This window comes from Heptranchias perlo, chromosome 10 (assembly GCF_035084215.1).
Source record: "Heptranchias perlo isolate sHepPer1 chromosome 10, sHepPer1.hap1, whole genome shotgun sequence".
In the NCBI taxonomy this organism is placed as follows: Eukaryota; Metazoa; Chordata; class Chondrichthyes; order Hexanchiformes; family Hexanchidae; genus Heptranchias; species Heptranchias perlo.
The window spans coordinates 84,707,007-84,728,797 of record NC_090334.1 but is presented as its reverse complement, the minus strand read 5'-3'; the positions used below and the strand labels follow the sequence as shown (position 1 = coordinate 84,728,797).

Sequence of the window (21,791 nt, the reverse complement as noted above, 5' to 3'; positions counted from 1 at the left end):
TTGATGTAACTGAGTGACCACCTCAGAAGGCAGTTAACAGTCAACCACGTTCGTGTGGGACTGCATTTAAGTTGTGAAATCTGCTGGCGTAAAACTGGGAATAAATCAACCAAGAGAGGGCGTTTGGAGTTCCTTCATTCTGACTTTTCCTCTCCATTTCTTGCTTATTGTTGAAGTTCGGTCTCAGCTTCAGAATCTCCTGCAGTAGCTCTCCCCACAGACACAGGAGCTGTCGGTGACTCAGTCCCTGGTGTCTCTCCGAGAAGAATGGACCTCTGTCAGGGTCTTCTGACTTGCTTGCAGTGGACTGCTGGGTGTTTGCTCCTTCTGCTGTTGTGCTTTTCTTTGTGTTATCTCTGCTATGTACACTACGTCCACCTGAAGTTTGATCACATTCCGGGTCCTCCCAGAGACAGGTACGGTCACTTTATAGATTTGGTAAATGTGATACTCCAGAAAATAAACTGGGGAAACGAGATCGAGGGATCAAGGGTATATAGAGGACATGCAGAGACACACAGCACCGTAGAGACAGGAAACTTTCCAGCCAGTGCTCAGGGAGCTGATCGTGTTGGAGCACACTCCCGAAAAGTGCACAGCCTCATTTTAAATAAACTGTAAAGAGAATTTTTGAATTTTAGTTTGGTTGTGAGCAAAGTTATCAAATAAACATTGAGCCAGAAATTGCTCCCAAAATAACAGAGTTCAACAGTGCTCTCCGGTTTTAATGGAGAATCGAAGGCACAAGTTCCTGCGTTTGCACACGCGCACTAAAACACGGACATCGTGAACTTCCTCCGATTGAACATAAGAACATAAGAAATAGGAGCAGGAGTAGGCCAACCGGCCCCTCGAGCCTGCTCCGCCATTCAATAAGATCATGGCTGATCTGATCCTAACCTCAAATCTAAATTCATGTCCAATTTCCTGCCCGCTCCCCGTAACCCCTAATTCCCTTTACCTCTAGGAAACTGTCTATTTCTGTTTTAAATTTATTTAATGATGTAGCTTCCACAGCTTCCTGGGGCAGCAAATTCCACAGTCCTACTACCCTCTGAGTGAAGAAGTTTCTCCTCATCTCAGTTTTGAAAGAGCAGCCCCTTATTCTAAGATTATGCCCCCTAGTTCTAGTTTCACCCATCCTTGGGAACATCCTTACCGCATCCACCCGATCATGCCCCTTCACAATCTTATATGTTTCAATAAGATCGCCTCTCATTCTTCTGAACTCCAATGAGTAGAGTCCCAATCTACTCAACCTCTCCTCATATGTCCGCCCCCTCATCCCCGGGATTAACCAAGTGAACCTTCTTTGTACTGCCTCGAGAGCAAGTATGTCTTTTCTTAAGTATGGACACCAAAACTGTATGCAGTATTCCAGGTGCGGTCTCACCAATACCTTATATAACTGCAGCAATACCTCCCTGTTTTTATATTCTATCCCCCTAGCAATAAAAGCCAACATTCCGTTGGCCTTCTTGATCACCTGCCGCACCTGCATACTAACTTTTTGATTTTCTTGCACTGGGACCCCCAGATCCCTTTGTACTGCAGTACTTTCCAGTTTCTCGCCATTAAGATAATAACTTGCTCTCTGATTTTTCCTGCCAAAGTGCATAACCTCACATTTTCCAATATTGTATTGCATCTGCCAAATCTCCACCCACTCACCCAGCCTGTCTATATCCCCCTGTAGGTTTTTTATGTCCTCCTCACTCTCCACTTTCCCTCCCATCTTTGTATCATCTGCAAACTTTGATATGTTACACTCGGTCCCCTCCTCCAAATCGTTAATATAGATTGTAAAGAGTTGGGGACCCAGCACCGACCCCTACGGAACACCACTGGCTACTGGTTGCCAGTCCGAGAATGAACCATTTATCCCAACTCTCTACTTCCTGTTAGATAACCAATCCTCCACCCATGCCAGAATATTACCCCCAATCCAGTGATTCTTTATCTTGAGCAATAATCTTTTATGTGGCACCTTGTCGAATGCCTTCTGGAAGTCTAAATACACTACGTCCACTGGTTCCCCTTTATCCACCCTGTACGTTATATCCTCAAAGAACTCAAGCAAATTTGTCAGACATGACTTCCCCTTTGTCAAGCCATGCTGACTTTGTCCTTTTAAATTATGTTTATCCAAATGTTCTGCTACTGTCTCCTTAATAATAGACTCCAAAATTTTACCCACCACAGATGTTAGGCTAACTGGTCTATAATTTCCAGCCTTCTGCCTACTACCCTTTTGAAATAAGGGTGTTACATTAGCAGTTTTCCAATCTGCCGGGACCTTTGCCGAGTCCAGAGAATTTTGGAAAATGATTACCAAAGCATCCATAATCTCTACTGCCACTTCCCTCAAGACCCTAGGATGTAAGCCATCAGGTCCAGGGTATTTATCCGCCTTGAGTCCCATTAATTTACTGAGTACCAATTCCTTAGTGATTTTAATCGTATTTAGCTCCTCCCACCCTAGAACCCCCTGTTTGTCCAGTGTTGGGATATTCTTAATGTCCTCTACCGTAAAGACTGAAACAAAATATTTGTTCAGCATTTTTGCCATCTCCATGTTTCCCACCATTAATTTCACGGTCTCATCCTCTAAAGGACCTACGTTTGCCTTAGCCACCCTTTTTCTTTTTATATAACTGTAGAAACTCTTGCTATCTGTTTTTATATTTTTTGCTAATTTATTTTCATAATCTATCTTCCCTTTCTTAATCAATCCTTTAGTTACTTTTTGCTGTCTTTTGAAGACCTCCCAATCTTCTATCCTCCCACTAAGTTTGGCTACCTTATATGTCCTTGTTTTTAGTCGGATACTATCCTTAATTTCCTTACTTAGCCATGGATGGCTGTCATTTCTTTTACACCCTTTTTTCCTCAGTGGAATATATATTTTTTGAAAGTTGTAAAATAACTCCTTAAATGAACACCACTGCTCATGTACCGTCTTACCCTTTAATCTATTTTCCCAGTCCACTTTAATCAATTCCGCTCTCATACCATCATAGTCTCCTTTATTCAAGCTCAGTCCGCTTGTTTGAGAACCAACCTTCTCACCCTCTAATTGGATATAGAATGTAACCATGTTATGGTCACTCATTCCAAGGGGATCCTTAACTAGGACATTATTAATTAATCCTGGCTCATTACACAGGACCAGGTCCAAGGTTGCTTGCCCCCTTGTAGGATCAGTTACATACTGCTCAAGAAATCCATCCCTAATACACTCAATAAACTCTTCCTCAAGGCTACCCTGCCCAATTTGATTTGTCCAGTTAATATGATAGTTAAAATCCCCCATAATTATAGCTGTTCCCTTATTACATGCCCTGACTATTTCCTGATTAATACTTCTTCCAGCAGAGTTGCAACTATTAGGAGGCCTATATACTACGCCCACGAGTGTTTTTTGCCCCTTATTATTCCTTATCTCTACCCAAACTATTTCATTATCCTGACCCTTTGTCCCAATATCTTTACTCTGTATTACAGTGATTCCTTCCCTTATTAACATAGCCACCCCACCTCCCCTTCCTTCCTGCCTGTCCTTCCTGATTGTTAAATATCCTGGCATATTTAATTCCCAGTCGTTGTCACCCTGCAGCCATGTTTCTGTAATGGCCACAAGATCATACCCATACGTCGTTATTTGTGCCGTAAACTCGTCCATTTTGTTACGAATGCTACGTGCATTCAGATAAAGAACTTTCAAATATGTTTTGTGACACTTAGTTCCTGCTTTTTCCTTTTTTAACACTTTACCTTTTACTCCATACCTTCTGTCCCTTCCTGATACGCTTTCCTCTGTCTCCCTGCTCAGGTTCCCAACCCCCTGCCACAGCTTTGATGCTGGGTTAATCGCCTTACGCCTTCTAGTTTTCAATTTATCTGTCGTGCCTAAAGTACCTAAAGTGCCTAAAGTACACTTTCTTTCCGCTGCTCTACGCTTTTCCCTTTCACTTGTTCTTGAACAACTGTTTGTACTATTTGTATTGTAGATTTCCCCTGGGTCTTCCCCTCTCTTGCTGCTCTCAACTTTATTCGCTTCTGACTCCCCGCTCAGGTTCCCATCCCCCTGCCACTCAAGTTTAAACCTTCCCCAACAGCACAAGCAAACACCCCCGCGAGGACATTGGTCCCGGTCCTGCTCGGGTGTAACCCATCACGCTTGTACAGGTCCCACCTTCCCCAGAACCGGTCCCAATGTCCCAGGAATCTAAATCCCTCCCTCCTACACCATCCCTGCAGCCACGCATTCATCCTGTCTATTCTCCTGTTCCTATACTCACTAGCACGTGGCACCGGTAGTAATCCTGAGATCACTACCTTTGATGTCCTGCTTTTTAATTTATCTCCTAACTCCTTAAATTCACCTTGCAGGACCTCATCCCTTTTTTTACCTATTTCGTTGGTACCAATATGGACCACTACTGCTGGCTGTTCACCCTCCCCCTCCAGGATGCCCTGCAGCCGCTCTGTGACATCCTTGACCCTAGCACCAGGGAGGCAACATACCATCCTGGAGTCACGTTTGCGGCCGCAGAAACGCCTATCTGTTCCCCTTACAATTGAATCCCCTATCACTATAGCCCTGCCACTCTTCTTCCTCCCCTCCTGTGCAGTAGAGCCACCCATGGTGCCACGAACCTGGCTCTTGCTGCTTTCCCCTGATAAGCCATCTCCCCCAACAGTATCTAAAGCAGAATATCTGTTTGAGAGGGAGATGGCCCCAGGGGACTCCTGCTCTACCTGCCTAGTCCTTTTACTCTGCCTGGCGGTCACCCATTTCCTTTCTGCCTGCGTAACCTTTACCTGCGGTGTGACCACCTCACTGAACGTGCTATCCACGATAGTCTCAGCATCGCGGATGCTCCACAGTGAGTCCACCCGCAGCTCCAGCTCCGAAAGACGGTTAGCCAGTAGCTGCAGCTGGACACACTTCCTGCACACATGGTCACCAGGGACACTGGTAGTGTCCATGACTTCCCACATAGTGCAGGAGGAGCATATCACGGGCGCGAGCTGTGCCGCCATGACTTGCCTTAGACTCTCAGACTCTCCTCCCGCTCTAGGTCAATCCTTTTATACTGTGCTCACCTCTCGGACTCTCCTGCCTCACCTGTGACGTCGCACAGTACTTGTCTCTTGTTGCAGGTCTGCTGCTGCTTTTTATTCCCAAATCTCAGTCTTCTACTCTCAGGTTCACTGCCGCTCTGGGGAAAAGTTAGGAAAAGCAAGGTAAAGCAGCACCTCCTTCCCCCACTTCACCGAACTCCCACTCGTACCAAACTCTCAGTTCACACTGTGTATCCGCACACCGTGCTGTTCGCACTGACAGGCCCCTGTATTTCTACAGTTTGAGACTCAGATGAGTCAGGCCTGCCCCACCTTCAAGTACCAGTTTAATCTCGCTCACCAATTGGTTCACCGGTGATTTGACAGCTGCGAATAAAAGGGCCAATTGCACGCTGCAATCATTGAAATCAGTGAAAAATTACAAACTTGCTCATCCGCCCAGCTGAAAGTAACTAATTACCACCAAACAGGTACGCTTAAAAATACCAGGTCGAAACTAAGTTTTAAAAGCGTGTTTAGTCTGAATAACTGCTAAACAACTAAAAATTAACTTTTAAAAATGTCTCATATTATTCTTATTTTAATAGTTTTTGGTCATTAATAGAAAAATTTCAAAAATGAAAAAATTTTTTTTAGTTTTCCCTTCTGTCTCTTTAATTTAATTCAATTATTTATTTGGCGTTCAGGACACATCTCCTAATCTTTGCCATGCCTATGTAACCCAAATTCACTCTGCATCCCTTCGTGTGCACATTTTGGCTGTCGCTACCGACTGAGCCCATTACTTCTATCTCTCATTCTTTCTCTTGACCCCTCTTGGACCCTTCACTCGAGTCTCCTCCCCTTCATCACCCAGTCATGGCACCTTTTATTTCTCCCTCTCGCACTCTGCACTCGTATCTCTACTCCAACCTGTAACACATTAAATTCAAAATCATTGTTCTCATTCACAAATCCCTCCACAGTCTCCCCCTCCCTACCCCTGAAACCTCTTCCAACCCTTTGTGCCAATGTGCACTCTCCAGCCTCTGACCCTGGCCGCCTTTTATCCATCTTCTTCTGCCCCACATTCAGCCCTCTCACTCCCACAATCTTGAACTCTATTAAAAAAAATTCAAAATTTTTATTTGCAATAACTTCCAGAATACTAATTTAAAATGAATGGAGCCTGCTTGCTTGCTTGTGGGCCTGACTTCTCTTCCTGACAGATTTTGTGGGCGTGCCATCTATTCCACACACATCAACTCACCCTGCTCAGAGGCTGGGTTGTTAGCGCACAATTCTTTAAAAGTTCAAAATCAAGCAAGTCGACGGCACAGAGCCCGCAGTAAATACATTCATTAATGTAATTCGGGGGAGCTGGGCTGAGCGTCGTCACACCCCTCTCCGCAAGTTCCGGCCCCATTCTTTATTTTTCAGCACTGATGTTCCCAATCCCCTTGAGGGTTGAGTATTAAAGGGGCACAGTCAGTATTAAAAATAGGTGTTTAGCAAAGGCACTTTAAATTAGGAGACTGAAAGGTAGAAAGGACTTGTGTTTCTAAAGCACTTTTCATGACCTTAGGACACCCCAAAGCGCTTTACAGCCAATGAAGTATTTTTGAAGCATAGTCACTGTTGTGATGTAGGAAACGGGGCAACGGAGCAGTGCCATCTGCTGCTGAAAAGCTAACAGGTAGCTCAGGGCTGGCACAGCTGGTGAGAGTACCAGTCATCTGTGGCCTGAAACCTGCCTCCTCCTCCCTTCGAATGTGACCTATGGAGATGGTGCTGTGAGAATGGCAAGTGGAGTCACTCACCTTGCAGCTACTCCATACAGCACCAGCTCCACCAGCTGCCAGGCTACAATGGGTATCTTTCCTCCTCACTTCTTCCCTGTCACTTCTTGGCCTCTCCCCCATCAGCCTTGGCAAAGGGGTTGAAATGCTTTCTGAGCCTTTCCTAAGGTTGTAAGAATTTTTGTCTCCCATTCATACACTTCCCTTTAATTGTCCACATCCCTTAACATTTTGCCTACATTCAATTTCCGCCCCTACTACGAGTGTGTTCTCTGCACACGTCCAAATCTGCACCTGGAGCTGTGCATAATTATAATAACTAGTCCATCTCCCATTGCATTGTGCAGGGGGAGTCAATCAAGTGCTGCATACAGATGAAGAAGGGTTAGAGGGCAGGGGGATATCTGCACCCATACAGGGGGAGGGGAAGAGTCAGATGGGAATGGGAGAGAGAGAGAGAAGAGGAGAGGGACAAGAGGGAAGAGAAAGGTGGACAGGGAGAAGTAGAGGGGAGGAGATAGGGTGGACGAGGGGTTAGAGGAGAGGTGCAACAAGGGGAGTGAGATGGAGAGGAGGAGAAGGGAGGAAAAGATGGTGAAAGCGAGGAGGATAGAGAGAGGAAGAAGATGGAAGGAGGTTGATGGGAGGATATTTGGATGACTCGTGGTGGGGGAAGTAACTTCCCAGGCATGTTTTGATGTTCTGTGGAGGGCTGGGCAGTGGGCTCGGGATGATCTCCCTGAACTGTGGGAGGATTGGAATGGGTCAGGGATGATTTCTCCGACCCGTTAGTTAGGGGGGGTGCCTAGGCCTGAAATACTGCTCAATGGGGGAGCGCAGGAGGAAATGGTGCTCAACTGGGGGTCATATTTCGCTGTTGGCTACCTGCAAGAAGGAGGCCTGGAGGCCCCAATGCAATGGAGAGATGCCTAGGGGAAGACCACACGTGCAGATGCACAGCAGTCAAGAGTGAGGGCGAATGTGTTGGTGGCAGATCGGGTTGCTAAAGGGCCTGGCCAGGAGTGGAACATTTTACTTGGGCTCAATGTGACACCTGTTTCAAACCATTCAGATATGTTAAGATTTTCAATCAATTTTCACCATCAACAAAACCTTGGCTCAGTGGGTAGGACTCTTGCCTCTTAGTCAGAAGGTTGTGGATTCAAATCCAACTGCAGAGACTTGAGCTCATAATCCAGGCTGATGCTCCTGGCGCAGTACTAAGGGAGTGCTGCACTGTCAGAGGTGCCACCTTTTGGGTGAGACATCTGGCCTCTCAGGTTTATATAAAAGATCCCCTGGCACTATTATGAAGAAAGCAGGGGAGTTCTCCCTCATGTCCTGGCCAATATTTATCCTTCAAGCAACATCACAAAAAACAGATTATCTGGTCATTATCACATAACTGTTTGTGCGCCATTTGGCTGCTTCATTTCCCTACATTACAACAGTGACTGCACTTCAAAAACACTTCATTGGCTGTAAAGCGCTTTGTGACATCCTGAGGTTATGAAAGGTACTATAGAAATGCAAATTCTTTCCAACTGTACACAAGCATCACTCCTCCCCTCCCCCCATCCTTACTGCCCTGTCTGGTTTGGATTTGGTAAAAGGTGGAAACTGTGTTTGAAATCACAGAAGCCAGTCTTCAGCCAATTCGATTCACTCCACATGATATCAAGAAACGGCTGAGTGCACTGGATACAGCAAAGGCTATGGGCCCCGACAACATCCCTTCTGTCGTGCTGAAGACTTGTGCTCCAGAACTAGCTGCGCCTCTAGCCAAGCTGTTCCAGTACAGCTACAACACTGGCATCTACCCGACAATGTGGAAAATTGCCCAGGTATGTCCTGTCCACAAAAAGCAGGACAAATCCAATCCGGCCAATTACCACCCCATCGGTCTACTCTCAATCATCAGCAAAGTGATGGAAGGTGTCATCGATAGTGCTATCAATCAGCACTTACTCACCAATAACCTGCTCACTGATGCTCAGTTTGGGTTCCGCCAGGACCACTCGGCTCCAGACCTCATTACAGCCTTGGTCCAAACATGGACAAAAGAACTGAATTCCAGAGGTGAGGTGAGAGTGACTGCCCTTGACATCAAGGCAGCATTTGACCGAGTGTGGCACCAAGGAGCCCTAGTAAAATTTAAGTCAATGGGAATCAGGGGGAAAACTCTCCAGTGGCTGGAGTCACTCCTCCATTGCTGCAGGAGTTCCTCAGGGCAGTGTCCTAGGCCCAACCACCTTCAGCTGCATCATCAATGATCTTCCCTCCATCATAAGGTCAGAAATGGGGATGTTCGTTGATGATTGCACAGTGTTCAGTTCCATTCGCAACCCCTCAGATAATGAAACAGTCTGTGCCCACATGCAGCAAGACCTGGACAACATCCAGGCTTGGGCTGATAAGTGGCAAGTAACATTCGCGCCAGACAACTGCCAGGCAATGACCATCTCCAACAAGAGAGAGTCTAACCACCTCCCCTTGACATTCAACATCATTACCATCGCCGAATCCCCCACCATCAACATCCTTGGGGTCACCATGACCAGAAACTTTACTGGACCAGCCACATAAATACTGTGACTACAAGAGCAGGTCAGAGGCTGGGTATTCTGCGGTGAGTGACTCACCTCCTGACTCCCCAAAGCCTTTCCACCATCTACAAGGCACAAGTCAGGAGTGTGATGGAATACTCTCCACTTGCCTGGATGAGTGCAGCTCCAACAACACTCAAGAAGCTCGACACCATCCAGGACAAAGCAGCCCGCTTGATTGGCACCCCATCCACCACCCTAAACATTCACTCCCTTCACCACCGGCGCACCGTGGCTGCAGTGTGTACCATTCACAGGATGCACTGCAGCAACTCGCCAAGGCTTCTTTGACAGCACCTCCCAAACCCACGACCTCTACCACCTAGAAGGACAAGAGCAGCAGGCACATGGGAACAACACCACCTGCACGTTCCCCTCCAAGTTACACACCATCCCGACTTGGAAATATATCGTCGTCATTGGGTCAAAATCCTGGAACTCCCTTCCTAACAGCACTGTGGGAGAACCTTCACCACACGGACTGCAGTGGTTCAAGAAGGCGGCTCACCACCACCTTCTCAAGGGCAATTAGGGATGAGCAATAAATGCCGGCCTCGCCAGCGATGCCCACATCCCATGAACGAATAAAAAGAAATGCATGCCTGACTCCTCACTGATGTGTTACTTATTCCAGCTTTCTGTTCGGACATGGTCCCACACTTCAAAAATCAATGACTGGATACAAAGTGCTGCATGACAAGCTTCTGGAATGGTGAGTGTGCAGGGCTGGTTGCTTCTTAACGAGAGTGCCTTATACACTATTTCACATTAAAGGGGGGTTGGAGGAGGAATTTTCCATTATCAATGCAGTTTGAGGCTACAATGCCCATCGCAGGGACAGGGTTAGACAGCAGCACAGGGAACAGACTGCCCCCCAATTGTCTGCTTTGCCTCATTTGAATAATTATTCACAGCTGTCTGTGCAACTTTGCGCTTATTCAGGGAGCAAGTTTAACAGAGGGAAGCAGAAAATTTGGACAGCTAATTAAAGGGATGTACGCTCTTTAGGTAAGCAGCTGCATATGGGGGCAAATATTTGCTTCAGCCTTCATCAAGCTACAAAATGAATTGCCACCTTTACATCTTCCACACCTTGAGTCATTTTAAAACAGCCTCACTACAACATGCACAGATATGTGCACAATCTGTACACCAGCCTGGTTCACATTAAGTGGCTTCCTGACATCAAATTTGTCATGAAGATTGTGCAAATATCAATCACTGTGGAGGTCTATATAAATCTGTTATTTATATATAGAATAACAGATACCTGGGAGTGAGTTACAGACTGGAATCTAATCGAGGGGTTCAGGGGGTTTATATATAGAATAACAGATACCCGGGAGTGAATTACAGACTGGAATCTAATCGAGGGGTTCAGGGGGTTTATATATAGAATAACAGATACCCGGGAGTGAGTTACAGGCTGGAATCTAATCGAGGGGTTCGGGGGGTTTATATATAGAATAACAGATACCCGGGAGTGAGTTACAGGCTGGAATCTAATCGAGGGGTTCGGGGGGTTTATATATAGAATAACAGATACCCGGGAGTGAGTTGCAGGCTGGAATCTAATCGAGGGGTTCGGGGGGTTTATATATAGAATAACAGATACCTGGGAGTGAGTTACAGACTGGAATCTAATCGAGGGGTTCGGGGGGGTTTATATATAGAATAACAGATACCCAGGAGTGAGTTACAGGCTGGAATCTAATCGAGGGGTTCAGGGGGTTTATATATAGAATAACAGATACCCGGGAGTGAATTACAGACTGGAATCTAATCGAGGGGTTCAGGGGGTTTATATATAGAATAACAGATACCCGGGAGTGAGTTACAGGCTGGAATCTAATCGAGGGGTTCGGGGGGTTTATATATAGAATAACAGATACCCGGGAGTGAGTTACAGGCTGGAATCTAATCGAGGGGTTCGGGGGGTTTATATATAGAATAACAGATACCCGGGAGTGAGTTGCAGGCTGGAATCTAATCGAGGGGTTCGGGGGGTTTATATATAGAATAACAGATACCCGGAGTGAGTTACAGACTGGAATCTAATCGAGGGGTTCGGGGGGTTTATATATAGAATAACAGATACCCGGGAGTGAGTTACAGGCTGGAATCTAATCGAGGGGTTCGGGGGGTTTATATATAGAATAACAGATACCCGGGAGTGAGTTGCAGGCTGGAATCTAATCGAGGGGTTCGGGGGGTTTATATATAGAATAACAGATACCCGGAGTGAGTTACAGACTGGAATCTAATCGAGGGGTTCGGGGGGTTTATATATAGAATAACAGATACCCGGGAGTGAGTTACAGACTGGAATCTAATCGAGGGGTTCGGGGGGTTTATATATAGAATAACAGATACCCGGGAGTGAGTTACAGACTGGAATCTAATCGAGGGGTTCGGGGAGTTTATATATAGAATAACAGATACCCGGGAGTGAGTTACAGGCTGGAATCTAATCGAGGGGTTCGGGGGTTTATATATAGAATAACAGATACCCGGGAGTGAGTTACAGGCTGGAATCTAATCGAGGGGTTCGGGGAGTTTATATATAGAATAACAGATACCCGGGAGTGAGTTACAGGCTGGAATCTAATCGAGGGGTTCGGGGGGTTTATATATAGAATAACAGATACCCGGGAGTGAGTTACAGACTGGAATCTAATCGAGGGGTTCGGGGGGTTTATATATAGAATAACAGATACCCGGGAGTGAGTTACAGACTGGAATCTAATCGAGGGGTTCGGGGGGTTTATATATAGAATAACAGATACCCGGGAGTGAGTTACAGGCTGGAATCTAATCGAGGGGTTCGGGGGGTTTATATATAGAATAACAGATACCCGGGAGTGAGTTACAGGCTGGAATCTAATCGAGGGGTTCGGGGGGTTTATATATAGAATAACAGATACCCGGGAGTGAGTTACAGGCTGGAATCTAATCGAGGGGTTCAGGTAGATTATATATGGAATAACAGATTCCCGGATGGCCACAGGTGCAGGAAGTGTCGTCAGCTGGAGGAGCTCGAGCTCCGGGTTTCGGACCTTGAGCAGCAGCTGGCGTCACTGCAGTGTATCCGCGAGGCTGGGATGTACGTGGATAGCACGTTTCAGGAGGTGGTCACCCCGCAGTTTAAGAAAGTGCGGGCAAAGAGGGACTGGGTGACCGCCAGACAGACAAGGAGGGCCAGGCAGGTAGTGCAGGAGTCCCCTGAGGGCATCTCACTCTCGAACCAGTATTCTGGTGAGGGTGGTGGTTCCTCTGAGGAGTGCAGCCAGAGCCAAGACCACAGCACCATGGGTGGCTCAGCCGTACGGGATGGGGGTGGGGAGGAGAAAGGTCAGGAGAGCGATAGTGATGGGGGATTCAATAGTTAGAGGAACAGACAGGCGTTTCTGCGGCCGCAGACGTGACTCCAGGATGGTATGTTGCCTCCCTGGTGCCAGGGTCAAGGATGTCGCTGAGCGGCTGAAGAACATTCTGGAGGGGGTGGGTGAACAGCCAGAGGTCGTGGTCCATATCGGTACGAACGACATAGGCAGGAGGAGGGATGAGGTCCTGCAGGCAGAGTCTAAGGATTAGGACCTCAAAGGTAGTATTACTACCGGTGCCACCCACAAGCGAGTATAGAAATAGAAGGATGGAGCAGATGAATGCATGGCTGGAGAGATGGTGCAGGAGGGAGGACTTTAGATTCCTAGGGCATTGGGACCAGTTCTGGGGGAGGTGGGACTTGTACAAGCCGGATAGGTTGCACCTCAACAGAGTTGGGACCAATATCCTCACGGGGAGGTTCACTAATGCTGTAGGGGAGGGTTTAAACTAATCTGGCAGGAGGGTGGGCACCAGGATGTAGTATTGGAAAGGAGAAACAAGGTGCACAAAGGATTGGGAGAGAAAAATAGCACTAGAGCAAGAAATAGGACGGTAGAAGACGGGACCAGACTAAGAGAGAATACAAGAAAGTCTAATATAGGTTTACAGTGCATGTGTGTAAACGCACGAAGCATGGTAGACAAGGTTGGTGAGCTGCAGGCACAAATAGCCACATGGGAATATGATGTAGTGGTGATAACAGAGACCGGACTCAAAAAAGGGCAGGATTGGGTACTAAATATTCCTGGAAAAAAGATGTTCAGGAAAGTTGGGGAAGGGAAGAAAGGGGGGGGTGGTGGCAGTATTGATTAAGGGGAATATGGCTATGCTGGAGAGAGAGGATGTCATGGAGGGGTCAAGGACAGAATCTATTTGGTTAGAGTTAAGAAACAATAGAGGTGCCATTACACTACTGGGTGTATTCTATAGGCCACCAACTAGTGGGAAGGAGATAGAGGAGCAAATTTGCAGGCAAATTACAGAGAGGTGCAAAAGCCATAGAGTTGTGATAACGGGGACTTCAACTATCCTAATATAGAAACGGATAGTAATAATATAAGGGACAAAGAGGAGGAGGAAATTTTGAAGTGTGGTCAGGAGAACTTTCTTGACCAGTACGTTTCCAGCCCAATGAGGAAGGAGGCATTGCTGGACTTGATTCTAGGGAATGAAACGGGCCAAGTGGAGCAAGTGTCAGTGGGGGAGCATTTAGGGAACAGCGATCATAGTATCATAAGGTTTAGAATAGTTATGGAAAAGGACATGGACCACTCTAAAGTAAAAATACTTAATTGGAGGAGGGCCAATTTCAGTGGTTGAGAACTGATCTGGCCCAGGTAAATTGGAATCAAAGATTGGCAGGTAAAACTGTAATCGAACAATGGGCGGCCTTTAATGAGGAGATGGTTCGGGTACAGTCTGGGTACATTCCCACGAGGGAGAAAGGAGGGCAACTAAAGCCAGAGCTCCCTGGATGACAAAAGGGGTAGAAAGTAAGATGAAGCAGAAAAAAGGGGAGTATGACAGATGTCAGTTTGATAACACAAGTGAGAACCGGGCAGAATATAGAAAGTTCAGAGGGGAAGCAAAAAAGGAAATAAGAGGGGCAAAGAGAGAGTATGAGATGAGACTGGTGGCCAACATAAAAGGGAATCCAAAAGTCTTCTACAGGCATGTAAACAGTAAACGGGGAGTAAGAGGAGGGGTGGGACCGATTAGGGACCAAAAAGGAAATCTACTCACGGAGGCAGAGGGCATGGCTGAGGTATTAAATGAGTACTTTGCATCTGTCTTTACCAAGGAAGAAGATGCTGTCAGAGTCTCAGTAAAGGAAGATATAGTTGAGATACCGGAAAGGCTAATAATTGATAAAGAGGAGGTATTAGAAAGGCTAGCTATACTTAAAGTAGATAAATCACCTGGTCCGGATGGGATGCATCCTACGTTGCTGAGGGAAGTAAGGGTGGAAATTGCGGGGGTACTGGCCATAATCTTCCAAACATCCTTAGATACAGGGGGTGGTGCCAGAGGACTGGAGAATTGCAAATGTTACACCCTTGTCAAAAAAGGGTGTAAGCATAAACCCAACAACTAAAGGCCAGTCAGTTTAACCTCAGTGGTGGGGAAACTTTTAGAAACAATAATCCAGGTCAGAATTAGCAGTCACTTGGACAAGTGTGAATTGATTAGGGAAAGCCAGCATGGATTTGTTAAAGGCAAATCGTGTTTAACTAACTTGATAGAGTTTTTTGATGAGGTAACAGAGAGGGTCGATGAGGGCAATGTGGTTGATGTGATGTATATGGTCTTTCAAAGGGCGTTTAATAAATTGCCGCATAATAGGCTTGTCATCAAGATTGAAGCCCGTGGAATAAAGTAGCAGCATGGATTTGAAATTGGCTAAGTAACAGGAAGCAGAGAGTAATGGTGGACGGTTATTTTTCGGACTGGAGGGAGGTGTACAGTGGTGTTCCCCAGGGGTCGGTACTAGGACCACTGCTACTCTTGATATATATTAATGACTTGGACTTGGGTGTACAGGGCACAATTTCCAAATTTGCAGATGACACAAAACTTGGAAGGGTAGTGAACAGTGAGGAGGATAGTGATGGACTTCAAGAGGATTTAGACAGGCTGATGGCATGGGCGGACACATGGCAGATGAAATTTAACGCAGAATAATGCCAAGTGATACATTTCAGTAGGAAGAACGAGGAGAGGCAATATAAACTAGAGGGCACAATTCTAAAAGGGGTACAGGAACAGAGAGATCTGGGGGTATATGTGCACAAATCATTGAAAGTGGCAGGGCAGGTTGAGAAAACGTTAAAAAATAATACAGGATCCTGGGCTTTATAAATAGAGGCATGGAGTACAAAAGTAAGGAAGTCATGGTGAACCTTTATAAAACACTGGATTGATCACAACTGGAGTATTGTGTCCAGTTCTGGGCACCACACTTTAGGAAAGATGTGAAGGCCTTAGAGAGGGTGCAGAAGAGATTTACTCGAAAGATTCCAGGGATGAGGGACTTCAGTTACGTGGATAGACTGGAAAAGCTGGGGTTGTTCTCCTTGGAACAGAGACGGTTGAGAGGAGATTTGATAGAGGTATTCCAAATCCTGAAGGGTCTAGACAGAGTAGATAGAGAGAAACTGTTCCCATTGCCAGAAGGGTCAAAAACCAGAGGGCATAGATTTAAGGTGATTGGCAAAAGAACCAAAGGTGACATGAGGAAAAACTTTTTTTACACAGCGAGTGGTTAGGATCTGGAATGCACTGCCCGAGGGGGTGGTGGAGGCAGATTCAATCATGGCCTTCAAAAGGGAACTGGATAAGTACTTGAAAGGAAAAAATGTGCAGGGCGACGGGGATAGGGCGGGGGAGTGGGACTAGCTGGATCGCTCTTGCATAGAGCCGGCGCGGACTCGACGGGCCGAATGGCCTCCTACCGTGCTGTAACCTTTCTCTGATTCTAAGTGAGTTACAGGCTGGAATCTAATTGAGGGGTTTATATATTTTTTTATTCGTTCATGGGATGTGGGCGTCGCTGGCGAGGCCGGCATGTATTGCCCATCCCTAATTGCCCTTGAGAAGGCGGTGGTGAGCCACCAATATATAGAATAACAGATTGTGTTATAGACTGAAATTGACTATAATTAACTTGGTTGTTTTAGGAGTGAGACGTACGGACCTGTCTTTCGGATTAATGTTTTGCACCGAGTGTCAGTGGTTGTCACTCACCCAGAAGCAGTAAAGGTAGAGTGCTAACGTTTTACATTCCCAGATTGAGTGGCTCGATTGATTAGATGCGATTGTCAACTGATATGTGATCCCTGTCCTACCTCGAGCCTCCAGCCTCTCCCTCTCCTTGATTGTCTCTTATTGATTCTGCTATGGTCAGTGCTCCTCTGAACCTTCCTGTTCCTGCTAAGCTCCAAATATCCTGACCTACACACTCTTCCCCCTCCCTGTATTTTCACTGTGTTAAAATCAAGATCCGTGTATTTTCACCAGGAAAAAATAGCCCATGTTTAGACAGCGGAATTATTTTAATGAGCTCAATAAGTCTCCTACTCAAACTCACTCTCTCCCAGGGACCTCAAAAGTGTGTCACTTATCTGCTCTCTAAAGAGGCAAAACAGTCCATCAACTCGAAATCCATCCATGGCCCCCCTCCCTATCTCTGGAACCTCTTCCAGCCCTACAACCCTCCGAGATCTCTGCGCTTCTCCAATTCCGGCCTCTTTCACATCCCCGATTTTCATCACTCCACCGTCGGTGGCTGTGCCTTCAGCTGCCTAGGCCCTAAGCTCTGGAATTCCCTCCCTAAACCTCTCCGTCTTTCTACCTCTCTCTCCTCAAAACCTACCTCTTTGACCAAGCTTTTGGTCACCTGTCCTAATATCTCTTTATGTGGCTCAGTGTCAATTTTTTGTTTGATAATCGCTCCGGTGAAGCACCATGGGACATTTTTACTATGTTAAAAGTGCTGTATAAATGCAGGTTCTTGTCGGGGTCTGTGAATATTAACACCTACAACAGTTGGAAGACTCAATGATATCAACTGTTCTAACACCAGCTCCCCTGATGGCTCAGTTGGTAAAACTAACATGTAACTGAACCAAAAGAAGACTAGAAGGTCAGAGGTTTGATCCCTGGTCTGCACTGAGTTAGCTGGTTTGAGTTACGGTGCAACTCTTGGCCTCAGTGTCTTAGGGTAAGAGAGATTAAAAGGAGTCAGGGTTCCTGCTCACGATCATTGAGCCCTCCTGGAATGTTCATCTGAGGATGTAGGGTGAGAACACGATTGGCTTGGCTGTGATTGCTCCCATATTCATATGGCTTGCCTACACTCTATCTAGGCTCACACATGGAGAATGGAAACTTGAACAAGGCTGATAGCACCTATAGAATTCTACCCCAGCAAGGGTGAGCACCCTTGGAACTGTACCCTAGAAAGGGTCAGCACCCATAGAATTGTATCTCAAAAAGTGTCAGCACCCTTAGACTTGTACCCCAGAAAGGGTCAGCACCCATAGAATTGTACCCCAGGAAGGGTAAGCACCCATGGAACTGTACCCCAGGAAGAGCTAACATTTCCTGGAGAAAAGGAGTGAAAAACTGCAACGCAAGAGACTACTGTTACAGTGTCCACTCTTCCTGTGTGAGTCTGGACCCTGATTGTCGACAGGCTTTTCAATTATGTGGCCAACACAGCAGCCTCACATCCTGACTTAGAATCATAGAAATTTACAGCACAGAAGGAGGCCAATCGGCCCATCGTGTCTGTGCCAGCCGAAAAAGAGCTATCGGCCTAATCCCACTTTCCCGCACTTGGTCCGTGGCCCTGTAGCTCACGGCACTTCAGGTGCACATCCAGGTACTTTTTAAATGAGTTGAGGGTTTCTGCCTCTACCACCCTCTCAGGCAGTGAGTTCCAGACCCCCACCACCCTCTGGGTGAAAAAATTTCTCCCCAACTCCCTTCTAATCCTTCTACCAATTAATTTAAAGCTATACCCCCTGGTTATTGGCCTCTCTGCTAAGAGAAATAGGTCCTTCCTGTCCACTCTATCTAGGCCCCTTGTAATTTTATACACCTCAATCAAATCTCCCCTCAGCCTCCTCTGTTCCAAAGAAAACAACCCCAGCCTATCCGATCTTTTCTCATAGTTAAAATTCTCCAGTCCTGGCAACATCCTCGTAAATCTCCTCTGCACCCTCTCTAGTGCAATCACATCCTTCCTGTAATGTGGTGACCAGAACTGTACACAGTACTCAAGCTGTGACCTAACTAGTGTTTTATACAGTTCGAGCATAACATCCCTGCTTTTATATTTTGTTTAATGGCTTAGCTTTTTATCTTCAAATGCCTTGGCTGGATGACGAAAGAGATAGAAAGTAAGATGAAGCAGAAAAAAGGGGTGTATGACAGATGTCAGGTTGATAATACAAGTGAGAACCAGGCAGAATATAGAAAGTTCAGAGGGGAAGTGAAAAAGGAAATAAGAGGGGCAAAGAGAGAGTATGAGAATAGACTGGTGGCCAACATAAAATGGAATCCAAAAGTCTTCTGTAAGCAAATAAATGGCTGTACTTAAAGTAGTTAAGTCACCCGGTCCGGATGGGATGTATCCTAGGTTTCTGAGGGAAGTAAGGGTGGAAATTGCGGAGGTGCTGGCCATAATCTCCCAATCATCCTTAAATACGGGGGTGGTGCCAGAGGATTGGAGATTTGCAAATGTTGCACCCTTGTTCAAAAAAGGGTGTAAGGATAAACCCAGCAACTACAGGCCAGTCAGTTTAACCTCAGTGGCGGGGAAACTTTGAGAAACGATAATCCAGGACAAAGTTAATAGTCACTTGGACAAGTGTGGATTAATTAAGGAAAGCCAGCATGGATTTGTTAAAGGCAAATCGTGTATAACTAACTTGATAGAGTTTTTTGATGAGGTGAAAGAGAGGGTCGATGAGGGCAATGTGGTTGATGTGATGTATATGGACTTTCAAAAGGCGTTTGATAAAGCGCAGTATAACAGGCTTGTTATCAAAATTGAAGCCCATGGAATAAACGGGGCAGAGGCAGCATAGATACAGAATTGGATCAGTGACAGGAAACAGAGAGTAGTGGTGAACGGTTGTTTTTCAGACTGGAGGGAGGTGTACAGTGGTGTTCCCCAGGGATCGATACTAGGACCACTGCTTTTCTTGATATGTATTAATGACTTGGACTTGGGTGTTCAGGGCACAATTTCCAAATTTGCAGATGACACATAAAAACATAGAAAAAAGGAGCAGGAGTAGGCCATTCGGCCCTTCGAGCCTGCTCCGCCATTCAATATGATCATGGCTAATCCTCTATCTCAATATCATATTCCTGCTCTCTCCCCATACCCCTTGATGCCTTTTGTGACTAGAAATCTATCCACCTCCTTCTTAAATATATTCAGTGACTTGGCCTCCACAGCCTTCTGTGATAGAGAATTCCACAGGTTCACCACCCTCTGAGTGAAGAAATTTCTCCTCATCTCAGTCCTAAATGTCCTATCCCCGTATCCTGCGACTGTGACCCCTCGTTCTGAACCCCCCAGCCAGGGGAAACATCCTCCCTGCATCCAGTCTGTCCAGCCCTGTCAGAATTTTATATGTTTCAATGAGATCCCCTCTCATTCTTCTAAACTCGAGTGAACACAGGTCGAGTCGACCCAATCTCTCCTCATACGACAGTCCTGCCATCCCAGGAATCAGTCTGATGAACCTTCGCTGCACTCCTTCTATGGCAAGTATATCCTTTCTTAGGTAAGGAGACCAAAACTGCACACAATACTCCAGGTGTGGTCTCACCAAGGCCCTGTACAACTGCAGTGAGACATCCCTGCTCCTGTACTCAAAACTTGGATGTGTAGTGAACAGTGAGGAGGATACTGATAGACTTCAAGAGGATATAGACAGGCTGGTGAAATGGGTGAACATGTGGCAGATGAAATTTAAAGCAGAAATGTCCAAAGTGATACATTTTGGTAGGAAGAACGAGGAGAGGCAATATAAACTAAAGGGTACAATTCTAAAAGAGGTGCAGGAGCAGAGAGATCTGGGGGTATCTGCGCACAAATCTTTGAAGGTGGCAGGAACTGGTTGAGAAAGCGGTTAAAAAAGCATACGGGAGCCTGAGCTTTATTAATAGAGGCATGGGGCTCAATTTTGAAATGGTGGTGGGTTGGCAGCTGGGGGTGGAAGTGCCCGAGGCAAACCTGAATTTAAAAAATTTACCTTTTCCGACACGATCACGATGTAATTGATGGTGATTAAAGTTGTTTCTGGGTTTCGGGCCTGGCAGCCCCTGTTTGAAGGGCTGACTGCCGACAGGAGCTGCAACGCCGTGGGGGGCGGGAGAGAAAGGGAGAGAGAATGAGGCGTCATCCAGCACTGGAACAGAGAGTGGAGGGCGCTGAAAATCGGGGGGGGGGGGGTTGGGGGGGAGGGGGAGATGGGGGGGGGTCAGGGGGAGATCGGGGGGTGAGGGGAAGATCTGGGGGTGGGTGAGAGGGGACGAACGGGGCGGAGAGGGGAACATCTGGGGGAGGGTGGGAGATTGGGGGGGACAGGGGGAGATCGGAGAGGGACATCAGGGAGGGGAGAGGGGGAGATCAGAGAGGGACTTCGGGGAGGTGAGAGGGGGAGATCAAAGAGGGACATCGGGGAGGGGAGAGGGAGATCGGAGAAGGAGATGGTGGGGGGAGATCGGAGAGGAATATCGGGGAGGGGAGGGGGGAGATCAGAAAGGAACATGGTGGGGGGAAGGGGGAGATCAGGGAGGGACATCGGGAGGGGAGAGGGGGAGATCGGAGAGGGACATTGGGGGGGAAGGGGGGAGATCAGAGAGGGACATCGGGAGGGGAGGGGGAGATCGGTGAGGGACATTGGGGTGGGAAGGGGGGGAGATTGGAGAGGGACATCGGGGAGGGGAGAGGGGGACATTGGAGAGGGACATTGGGGTGGGGAGAGGAGGAGATTGGAGAGGGACATCGGGGAGGGGAGAGGGGGACATTGGAGAGGGACATTGGGGTGGGAAGGGGGGGAGATTGGAGAGGGACATCGGGGAGGGGAGAGGGGGACATTGGAGAGGGACATTGGGGTGGGGAGAGGAGGAGATTGAAGAGGGACATCGGAGGGAGAGACATTGGAGGGGGAGAGGGGGAGATCGGAGAGGGAGACATCGGACATCGGAGAGGATGGAAAGGTAGGTTTATTTTGTTTTTTAACTTTGTGCAATGGTTTTTTTATTGAATTTATTTTGTTTATTTTTGCCTGATCCGGCCCCGGTTTCACCAGGCATGAATGGGAAGCTGTGGGAAAGCCGTCCAGATAAGTTTAAAATCGGTTTGACTATTTACTATGTCAGAAATAAAGTACCTTAAGTACCTCAGTGA

The 21,791-nt window shown here is 46.8% G+C and overlaps 1 protein-coding gene across 1 annotated transcript in view; it reads left to right on the top strand.

The window, feature by feature from the left end:
• Positions 1-223: 223 nt before the first annotated feature.
• The window catches only part of LOC137326752 (cholesterol 24-hydroxylase-like), a 59,201-nt gene continuing 37,633 nt past the window's right edge, over positions 224-21,791 (top strand). Inside the window, exons 1-3 of the mRNA XM_067992133.1 lie at positions 224-416; positions 10,107-10,184; positions 16,537-16,618. Coding sequence (XP_067848234.1) covers positions 268-416; positions 10,107-10,184; positions 16,537-16,618 — 309 coding nt within the window. The 5' untranslated portion in view covers positions 224-267. The remainder of the gene's footprint in view (positions 417-10,106; positions 10,185-16,536; positions 16,619-21,791) is intronic.